The sequence below is a fragment of the Centruroides sculpturatus genome, unplaced genomic scaffold (genome assembly GCF_000671375.1).
Source record: "Centruroides sculpturatus isolate CEXI.00-Female unplaced genomic scaffold, Cexi_2.0 scaffold550, whole genome shotgun sequence".
Classification (NCBI taxonomy): Eukaryota; Metazoa; Arthropoda; class Arachnida; order Scorpiones; family Buthidae; genus Centruroides; species Centruroides sculpturatus.
The window spans coordinates 456,780-468,834 of NW_019384886.1; the positions used below are offsets into that span (position 1 = coordinate 456,780).

General features: G+C 25.8%; 1 protein-coding gene across 3 annotated transcripts in view; it reads right to left on the reverse strand.

The window, feature by feature from the left end:
- The window catches only part of LOC111631110 (transcription elongation regulator 1-like), a 128,263-nt gene extending 125,143 nt beyond the window's left edge, over positions 1 to 3,120 (reverse strand). For all 3 annotated transcript variants that reach the window (XM_023375310.1, XM_023375309.1, XM_023375308.1), the window contains exon 1: positions 2,925 to 3,120. In XM_023375310.1, the coding sequence (XP_023231078.1) occupies positions 2,925 to 3,086 (162 nt within the window). In that variant the 5' untranslated portion in view covers positions 3,087 to 3,120. The remainder of the gene's footprint in view (positions 1 to 2,924) is intronic.
- Between the last annotated feature and the right edge of the window lie 8,935 nt (positions 3,121 to 12,055).

Consider the following 12,055-nt stretch of genomic DNA (forward strand, 5'->3'; position numbering starts at 1 on the left):
GTAATTAGGCTGGTCACACCTCCGATTGTCTGAGCTTTGATGGAACTATTAGAAAATGGATCAACATTAGACATTTACAACTAAACTTAATGAACATTAGTATCATTATATTCTTGAAAACAGAGACTAGGCAAATTGACCTGAAGGAACTTATAAACTAGTCAATCAACATAGTGATGATCATAATGACTTAATAACCCATACAACAGTAACATACTATTCCTGCATTGAATAGTTCCTCTCTGATTTGGTCAGTAATGCCAGCATAAGTGATCACAATAGATATGATGGCTTGGATCTGCAATCTGCACTGGTACAGTTCAAAGTTCATATTTTCTGGCATCTACTTGTAATTCAGTTAGCATTTTGTGATTATAGTGCTTTAATTCATCATTTCATTTATTTTATCAAGCATCCTTCTTATATTCTTCAAATTGATGGCAAGTATCTTCACTACTCTCACCCTTGCAGATAAAAGGTTCTTCTACAGCAGTGGTCTGCAAAGTGATACTTGCGGGGTACACCATGTTTTCCTTCAAAATACTGTGTCCCCCCTATACAGTCAAAATACTGTAATTCTGAATTACAGTATTTTGACTGTATAGGGGACACACACAGTATTTTGAAGAAAAAATTGGGAAATTTACAAAATGTAAATTTGTAATTTAATTTAAATATATGTATATTGTTTAAAATAAATAAATAAATAATTTGATTTTTGACTAACACACACACACACATTATATTATATTGTAGGGAGTACAACTTACAATTTTTTTGTCTTAGTGAAAAAAGTTTGGAGACCACTGCTCTACAGAACTGTAAAATGTAATGTACACAGTTGGTTAAGTGATCAACATCTGTAGACTGACAATCAAATCTCTGATTCATTTGGTTAGAACAGTTCTAGGTTCAGTAGCCACTTAGACATATTTGTGCTAAACTTGAGTCATCAGGGAGTCAGTCAATGATGAATCAAACTGGATTTAATGAAGTCATTATTTACAGGGATGAAATCATTATTTCTCTGTAAATAATGATTTTATGTTATATACACAATGGTCCCCCTCCAGATTAATTTATTGACTTTTTTCCCCTTGCACTAAGAGTTCACATTTAATAAACAAACATTGTCCTTTGGCATTAATTTAGTTTAATCCAAATGCACACAAGTACTTTCAACATTTTACAAATGTCTGTATAACAACAGGTGGCAGATGTATGGAAAGTTCTCCTCTTGGTAACTGAGCACAATTATTTCTATTATAATGGCAAGTATTACTTACAAAAACAGGGCATACAAATGGGCACACCCCTTTCTGCCATATTGGCTGAATTGATTATAAGGAATATAGAATTTAAAGTTTTCTCCTCCCCTCTTACTATATGTTATCTAAGTCTCTACCTTAGATATGTTGATGATATCTTAAACATGCTCAAAAACTAAAACTGTTGATTAAAAATACTTCACACCATTTATACTTACTCCAGCACATAAAATTTAATGAATGCACAAATGTTTTAAGCCACTTTAAGGGGCCTTCATTAGATGAGAGAGGCATTTTGTACATCAAACAAGACACAAAATATTTTAAAATGAAACATTCCATACATGTAATGACACAGTTTACAAATTATTCAATATATGATCAGACAGTTTCCAAAAATATTAACAATATTAAAGTAAGTTCCCAACTATTATTGAAGAGTACAAAGTCTTTGTTATGTGATTAGATGAAGTATCCAAAAAACTTTAAATTATAACTGATTATGATAAAATTATATGTAAATAGATTAACATTATAAAATGAATATAAGTATTAAAACCACATATTAGGATATCACATTTTTTGATGATATCCTAATAGCATGGGATGGTTTGTCTGAAGAGTTATCAAATTTCATACAGCTCTTATCTGCAGTTTACAGTACATCCTTCTATATCGTTTCACTGTAGAGGGAGAAGAAAATAATAAAATTGACTTTTTAGATCTATTGATTCAAAAAACCAATCAGGGTCTTCGCTATACATTAAATCATAACTTTGATTTACTACCCATACATCATTCCTGCTACATCCTGATTTTAAAAACACAGCTTTCTGTTCTCATATGCAGAGCTACATCCTTCATTGCAGTTTCTTGTACAAACACATCTACAAATAATAGTTGCAGCAGTAAACAATGCAGGATACTCTCTTGCTAAACTTAGGCATATCAACATATTAGTCTATAGAAGCTCTCTTACCTTTACAACTTTATTTACAAAAAAATAAAAATTTAGTAATTGCACATTCTGCTATACCATATTTAGGATTGGTCATATTATGAACTGTTTGCAGTTTCAAAAAAATATAAGACAATTCTTTCTATCAAACTGCAGTTGTAATCTATGTAGAATTATCTGTAATGACAGATAAATTTTCTGATCTAGAAAAATCAGGTTTCTGTATAATTCCCAAGCAAGATTTGAGCTCTGATTCAAAAATTTTTTATATGGGGCATAACCAGAAATTTACTAAATTGCTTAGAACAACATCAAGACAACATCGTAAATAAGTTAGTAGGCATTCCACTGACCTCTCCAGGAATGTTTTAAAACATAATTTTATACCATTATAGCAAGAAACCTCCCTACTTAGGCAATGAAAATATTTGATTTCAATAATTAAAAGTTGCTAGTAAAGATTTTTTCTGTGTAAAAACTGATGTAATTTGAATTAGTATGAGATAAAAATTTAATTTGTATGTCTTTGTATACAAAAAATATAACTTCATTTATAGAGAATTGGATTTATCTAATTTTTTAAATGTCATGATGTCCTAATTATGTATTTTCTTTTTTATGTTCTTTTCGTTTTATTAATATATATATTTAAACTTTTAATCCTAAATTTTACAAATTACAACTTTAGAACTGCTTACCTTTCCTTCAGCACTTTTTGTTTCAACCCATATCTCTCCAGTAAGATCAATCCCAGACACAGTAACAGATGTTCCTGATGCTGAACTCACTGTTGTGACAGCTTGATTATTTGGCCCCATATTTGCATAGCCTGGAGGAGGAACATTCATAGGTGGAAGCATAGGTGGTCTCTACAGATAATGAAAATTCATGTAAGAAATGCAGTTTAACAAATTCTTAAAATAAAATTTTAATTATAAATTAATTTTAAAACTGCTTAAATTTATTAGATTTTGTTGTTGTTGTTAAGTTCCATCGAGTCGTCGTCGACTCCTGGTGACTTCATGGACAAGTCTTCTCCATCTTGATCTTTCCCTTGTTGTCTCTCGTAGCTCATCCAGCTTCATTTCTGTGACTTTTTCTATTTCTTCTATCCATCTTATCCGTTGCCTNTTGAATAAAAAGTTTTTGAAATCAAACTTAATATTTTAAAGCATTTCATTTGGATTTACAAAAAGATATGGTGTCAAACTTATACAAAATTTAATATTTTAAAGTTTAAAACTGCTAGACATTTTATCTCAAATTTTTTAATTATCAAGAGAATAACTGTGGAAAAAGGAACCTCCTCATTTTACTTTGCATTGAAAAAAAGAGTTATAGATTAAGTCTAAGTTTTTCAACATTATAAAGGTAGAATGATTATCATTCTATATGTACTTTACAATTTATCAACTTATATTTAAAAAATAAGTTTACTTTTAAGTTTTCATCAAAGACATTAAGTTAACCAGAAACACACAAGCTAGAAATCTTAGTATATCTAACTGATAAAAATATCACAATAATTGTTATTTTTATTATTTTTCTATATACTAATTCACACTGTAGTACAATATCAATTATGAAAGAAAATGCTTTTCACTGATATTCAAGTTTTTAACCAGCTTCAGACATGACATATCTCTGATGTCACTTAACAATTGTCTTGGTACCAACAAAAATTAGTTAATGCCATTTCTTGTATTATTCTACTCTAAAATTTCATGTGGTCTCTTCTCCATTTGAACTCAATTTTATACACCAATATTAGAAATCATCATCATCATAAACAATACTACCAATTCTTATCACAATGCATATTGTACATGATACCGATGTCACAGGAATATTATTTATCATGTTATTTAAGTACACAAATCTATGAACAGTATTATACATGCAATAAAACCATATTCTAAAACAAAGACAATTTGAAATTATTTTCAAATATTAATGTTAATTTATAAATTTGCATATTGAGTAGAGTAAATATTATTTAACAATCTTAGAGTTATTCTCTCTTAACACAAATTTCCACATTAGTTATATATCACACATACACAAAAGTTTAAATTGTGAGCATATACACATGTTCAAAATTCTAGTAAGGTAAAAATAATGTAAATTAATTTTGTCTATATACAGATAAGCTCTGTTTCAAATTTCTGAAAATAATTAATTTTAATAAAGAAATCTGACTGTTCATTTAATATTTGAAGTAATTATCATGTTGTCATGTTTATTATATATACCATACCCAAAATTTAACTATATAAGATAATGAAATATTTCAATAAAAGGATACACAAGGCTGAAATAATTTGTGAATTATTGATATTAATACATTTACAAATATATAAAATCAAGTAAACAAAAACTTATATAAAACAATAACTTCTTTTCATTCTCATCCCATCTATTATTTGAGTACATTAAGAACATTAGAATCAGAAGTTAAAGTAAATTATATATATTTCCTTATATACTCACATTGTTTTCAATATTTATTAGTCCTCAAAAGATACTTTATATATATATAGAGAGAGAAAATAAGCTGCAATTAAATTATTAAAATTTTTAAATGTTTTCCAATTTAAATAATATATAATTAATGTTTTCTTTATATTAATTAAAAAATATCTGTAATTCAATGTTGAAAGTAATATTGTTCTTTTTACCTACTACAGGTATTAATGATGATATATGATCATACTAATCACTTTATGTACACTGACCCAGTCTCCAGGAGTATTTTTTAACTTAAACAGGAATAGAAAACATTATTGGTACTCTACAAAGAATTCAAGAGACTTCAAAAAAGAACGATGAAGACTTCACAACTATTAAAAGTTAAGAATTGATGCTTCTCAACCAGTTTGAAATAGTTTCAGAATTTTTTTTTCATTTCTTGTAATCTACAAAAATTTTCATTATACTGTTATATTTTTAATGTAAAATATATATTCAGTGTCATGGTTATCATTCTTCTTCTAACTCCTTCCTTCTTATAGAGATTTTGTTTTGATAACTGTGGTTTTACCAATAGTGCCTTTTTCTTCTTTTTTTTAACAAACATCATTTCCACAGTTGAGATGGGAGGCTGTCATCTTTTCTGTTATTATAATTTATTACTTTATAAATGTACTGTAATCTCAGCATATATATACTGCAAAAAATTGCTGGAAGGAAAACAAAACCTTTGTATAACCTGAATCACTACATCACTATATATATACACACACACAGTATACATGTCACATCTAAAGTAGTTACAAAAAATGTGAAACAAAACATGATGTATTGTCTCAAATATTTTGTTTCCCCATTTTCATTTCATTTTGTTTTTGTAGTCCTTTGTAGATATAATTATAAAATAAATGAAATGGAACAAATGGAATATCAAACTGCCTAAGTATCAAAAATACAAATGGCCACCAAACACCCAAACTTCATTTCTACTTCATGAATCAAATAATAATTATACTAAATGCTAAAATAACTTTGAAAAAAAAATTATAGAAGAGATTTTAATGGTCAGCAATATACATTTGAGAGTTGATTACTCAGCTTCTATTTGCTTTATATAGTAAAAACAAAACTGACAATAAGATGCTAAACAAAAGCTTCTTTAAATAATTGTGTAGTAGTTATTACATGGAGAAGTTATTATATATTGTTATTACCAGAAACCAGCTTTCAAAGTTAACTTTTAGGTATTTAATAATATCAAAGTGTGTATTGATGTGCAGAAAATGAACAAGAAAATCAAAGACAAGATGCATTTTATAAACACAATCTTGATAAATTTCTACAAAATAAAAGCTATTTGTGGAGTAAATTACAAGTTAAAATCAGCAGATAATACACACTACTGCATAAAATTATTTACTTTCAAACTGATTTTTAATTAAATACAGGCAATCAAATAGGTTATCCATACAAAATGATAATACATTAGTTTTTGAATATTATCAATTAGCATTGATAATATTCAAAAACTAAAAGTATTATCATTTTAAGAATTGCCATTTATAAGAATATTTGTAAATTTTAAGTTTATTTGAAATGTATATTAATGTTAATTTTACTAACCTTGAACCTTGAATTTTACTAACCTCTGGAAACAGATTAACAAGTATGTTTAATTTCATACAAGCAACTTCATCTCCTGTGTACAAAGTATTTTGTAGTATAATGTAAAAAATCATCATTTTAAATAAGTAGGTCTACATATAGTACATGTTTATTAAATAAAGTGGATTTTTATGCATTATTTGTCTAACATTTCATATTACCCAAGATATGTCAGTCCAAATTACTTGGGATAACTGAAATTCTACTATATTTACAGACATACACAATAGTCTGTCCTTATTTGTAATTTCGTATTTCACAGATTCAGTTACCTGCAGTCAAATGCCATCTAAATATATTAAAAGGAAAATTCTAGAAACAAACATTCATAACAATAGAACATCAGATTATCCGAATCAATTGGGGACTGGGGTTGTCCAGAAAATCAATTTTTCGGATAACCGATTATGTACGAAAGAATACATTGTTAATATACTATATTAATTAATATATCCCATGTTTAAATTTCTCTCTGTTGCGTTTTGCTTTGCATTAAATTTTCATCAATGTTAAGCCTAACAAAAATTTTTATAACAATAATCGTGACTATCGTATCATTAAAAATTATCTCTTTATTTTGTACAAGCAAAATAAATATATTGAAAAATATAAAATCTAAAAATATTATACTTTAGAAGTTAATCTATTATCAAAAACATTTGATTCAGCACGACACAGCCCGACTGGAATGCTTTCGGTTAACCAATGTTTCGGCTGATTGTCATTCAGATAATCGACGCTCTACTGTATTCCCAATGAATACAGAATGCTATTGTATCTTTATGGTCTCAAAGTAGATTATCTTAAAGAAATTTTTCATTTTACTGAAAAGTGTTTTGTTTTTTTACAATTAAATTTCTTTGAGTCAAACAAATAAAAATAAATTAATAAAATGACATTACAAAAAATTCCAACATTTCACAAAAATTTACATAAGCAAGCACACATTTTACAATGGCAGGTATTTCATACTATTTCAAAATGGCATGGAAAACAAATATTACTGCAAAATAAAGTCTTTGTCAAAAGCAGTCCATCAATCACCTGCCAGAAATATTACAATGTGAAAAGACATTGAATATTTTAAAAATTTCTTTACTATTTCTTTCTGTACTTGTATCATATTTAGAAAACATAATAAAATTTACAAAAAAGTCAGCTAGGTCTATATAAAAAGCAATACATGCTTGGGAAATTCTGCTTCATGATAAAGGAATTCAAATTCAAACAAACACTATGAAAGGGATAAGATAAATGTAAAACTAAGTAAAAATAATAAACGATGACAATATTCTAAAATATGTTTTGTTTTATAATTTAAAATAATCTGACATAAAATTATATATAGAATATAATGGATTAATATAATTTTATTCTGAAAAAAGTTATGAACTAAAATTCAGGAGAATATTAAATAAGAACAAGATCATTATGCTTAATAAGAATTAATTATATTTTCACACTAAGTATTTGCTTCCCATTCAACCATCTTTATTAACAAGATTTTCCATGTACGTATGATCTTTTAATATAGTTATCTTCAAACCATACAGAATCAAAACTCAAATCTACTCTAAAAACTTGTTCGAGTATTAGCAGTTCTCTTATTTACATACTAGCAGATGTACCCAGCAATGAGCTTGTTTTTTTCAATGAAAATTACACACTTTTGTTAGTTGGTGAACATTAACATTGAATATTTACTTTTGTTGCAGTATCAATGAATCAATGAATTTTTGTAATTTTTCTTTTGATACTCTTAATAAAACAAAATTTATTTTATTATGTATCTTTGTATAGATTTGTTCCATTATATTTTACAGAAATATTCATGAAGGTTAAGGATTACTTTTTTCATCATTTGAAAGAAATGTTGTTAATTCATAACAAATTAATTTGAAATTATATATTTTAAGAGACAATAATTATATTTCAAAGAAACATTGGAAGTAGATGGAACATAAAAATTTTTTTAAAGTACTTTCAAAATATTCAAGCATTATTAGGTTTTATGTCAAGCAGTAAACTAGATCACAATTCAACCTTTCCATATCTGGTAACTGGCAAAAATAGGAATATTATTTCGCAGACTGGCAGAAGGCTGAAGAAAAATTTTCTTAGACTTAAACTGCTTAGATGTGTGTGTGACATGCACAACCGTCTTAACTGGCAATAACAAGATACTGGTTACTGTGTATTGCAATGTTGTTGTTTTCCTTTGTACATCGATCACTTGCTCTCAAGTGGTGCACAGCCACAATAATATAAAAATTTTTGCTACATGTCACCAGTAAGTAAGCTGATGCAATACTGCAATGCCTACTAAGTATAACAAGGATGGGGGATTTATCATAAGAGTGATGCTCATTTGATAACTGTCATGAATAAATGTAATTATTTTATGAATTATTTTAATTATTATTAGTATATAGTAATTGTAGTATTTTCTGATAATATTTAATAAAATTTTGATTTATAGTGAACTTTAAACAATTGCAACAATGAAAAATAAATAAAATCTGTTTATATTAAAATTTTATTATTTTAATTACTACAAAATTTTCTGCCAGTCTACAAAAATTTTCATGGAATGGAACTGATCTGCAGACCCACAGTTGAAGAATACTGAACTAGATTATTGGTATTCAGCCAAAGAGAGTAATTAAATGGTAGCAATACCACATGCAATTTTAGCCAGTTGCACATCATTATTTTGATTATGTTAATAATAAACTTTTATTAATTTAATATTTCCAAAATAAATTATATGCATTGTTTTTTTTTGTGGTTGACTGATCTATAGAAAATGACATCACAAATTCATTAAATTTACTAAAATAAACTTTTATGGTCATTTGAAAGAAACTTGCGGGCTTTCTTAATTTTTCTACAAAATACAATGGAACAGTAATTGTATGAAAATAAATATAAATTTTCCAAAAAAAACTCAGGAGAAAAGACGACAAAATTTAATGACAATGTGAATCCACAAACATGTCTATAAAGGTCCAATACAGATAAAACACTGCTATAAATGAAATTTATTTTTAAGATTTATCATCAATGTAAAATTGTTTAATAAAAACCCAAGATACACTGTATCTCTTATTTAAAAGCAAGCACAGAAATATATATTTCATATTTACTTCCATTAAAATAAGAAATTTTTATAATAATCATTATTCAGTTATGTTAGTATCAGTATATTGATTAAGTACAACATTATTATTTCAAATTCAAATGACACTAATAAATTCAGAATAAAATTCATAATATAAAATGATAAATATATACATAAATCCATTTTTTTCATTTTACTTTCAAGGAAAAATAGACAATCGAACTTAATATTAAAAAGTAATAAAATTCAGAAAATAGATGAAATTATACATATTATATATAAAATTTAATTAAGTTAAATAATATTTACATAATATTTAACTTAATTAAATTGATTTAATAAATACGAAGATAGGAAACAAATCCGAAATCAATCAAAAAGTTAATATTTCAATCAAACTGTCCAAGCATAAACAATTAATGAATTTTCAATGAAACAAAAATTTTTAAGAGTAGATATATAAACTGAAGCATTTATTCTAAAATTACAAGATGTAATACAAGTTATATCATCAAAACATATTATATTAAATACAATTATCATATATTTTGTACATATGATTTTTGAACTAAAGAATAATAATCATCTTTTCTTTATTATTCATATAAGATTATGTGGAATAAATATTTCTAATAATATTATACATTTTCATTGTGACATAATTTTTAAATTTTAGATTATTTATTAAGCATTAAAAATTTGCTAACTTTTGTTTTACATAAAAATATTATATGTAGTAATATATATATAAAATTTTCTGAATGCAAGAAGCAAGCAATATCTAATAACTTTATAATCACTGTGTATCTATTTGCAAGCCTTGATTTTTTAATATAAATTCATAATAAATAGTAATAATAATAAAACTTTATAATATATTTTAAGTAATAATAAAGTTTATTAGAATTCTGAAATAAATTGTCTGAAATGAACTACTATTGCAAGGAACATGCAAATTACTTAAAATTTTTTAGGCTTTAAGTATATTTCTCTCTCACATTTTGTTTCAATAATTGTTTGCTGTAGAAAATCAGACATTTTGATTCGAAAACAATTTCAGAACAGTTGTACTAATAGTATTTTAAATAGTTGTTTTAAAAACTATTTAAAATACTAATAGTTCACGAATAGGAAATCTAATATAATTAAAAAATGTTGCAATGAACTGTTCTGAATTAAAAACAAACATTCAAATTTTTAAAATTTTGCATAAAAACTTAAGATGTATAAAGATGATATTTTGGGAAATATTCAAAATGCCACTGGCACTATTTATATTCCAAATTTTGGATAATTAATTTTGAAGATAAATAATCTGATGGAATTCCTTAAAAAATAATAAACTTACATTCTAGTTATTTTTCTACTATCTTTAAATTAAATTTCTGTTCTAATAACAGTTATATATCAAATTAAAAATTTTTTAACACTTATTTTGTAAAATTGGCTCATCTTTCTAAAAGTTCTTACTAGTAATTAAAATACAAAAAGCAGATTTTAAGTGATCAATGTATGTTTAATTTAAAATAAAATTTAAGAAAGTATATATTGATTCAATACTATATAATGCAATTCAAAATTTCAATTAATGTATGTTATATATATACACATTATTGTAATAATGATAAATAATAATAATTATATTTAAAAAATGTGTTTATAATGTATACCATAACTTTATCTTTGAACAACTTTTCTGATTTGTTTAATGCTCTCATGTTAAATTACATAAACTGTAAGTTCTTTATTATTTTTTATATTAAAAAAATTTTGTTTCTTATTAAGATTATTTTTGCCAATTAAGATAAGACCAAACAGCTATGGTCAGGAAACTAAAATTATTTATTTATTTTATAAATATTTTTGGCCTTCTATGGCAAAAATTATGTCTAAATAACAAATAATTGTTGTTTCCCTAATGTAGCTGTTTAGTCTTATTTTTGCCAATTAGTTTATTTTATTTGAGTGAAGTTAAATATAATTTTTAAAAATTCATATCAAATATTTGAAAATTATTTCTTAACTTATATAAATTAAGTGTATATAATGATATAAAATATAATTTCAAAAATTAAAACATTGTAATGTGTGAAAAAATAGACTAATAATAATTATTTCATTTCACAGATGATTATTAACAATAGTGAAAAACAAAAAAATTTCTTTTATTTTCACAATAAAGTACGTTAGTGGTTCAAAGTTCTTGGAATCGCATATAGCTAGTGGTATCCACATAAAACAGGTGGTGTCAGGAACCAATATCACTACTTCTCATGTGTGCAACATTTTGGCACCAAAGAGGAAATAGAAAGTGTTGTAGCAGACAACAGAAGCAGTGAAGGTAGATTACAATAAAGAAAATGGAGAAAACAGAAATTTGCATTTTGATAAAGTTTCTTGCAAAGAAGAGGTTAAATGTCACCGAGATCAAAGCCAATTTGGATCAAGTTTTGTAATAGTCTGCTCCCATCACATTCAATGGTAATCAAGTGGGTAATGCTTTTTCAAACTTTGCCAAGAAAATACGGAAGATGCAGTTGCATCAGCAAATACTATTACCCCAGAAAAACAAAA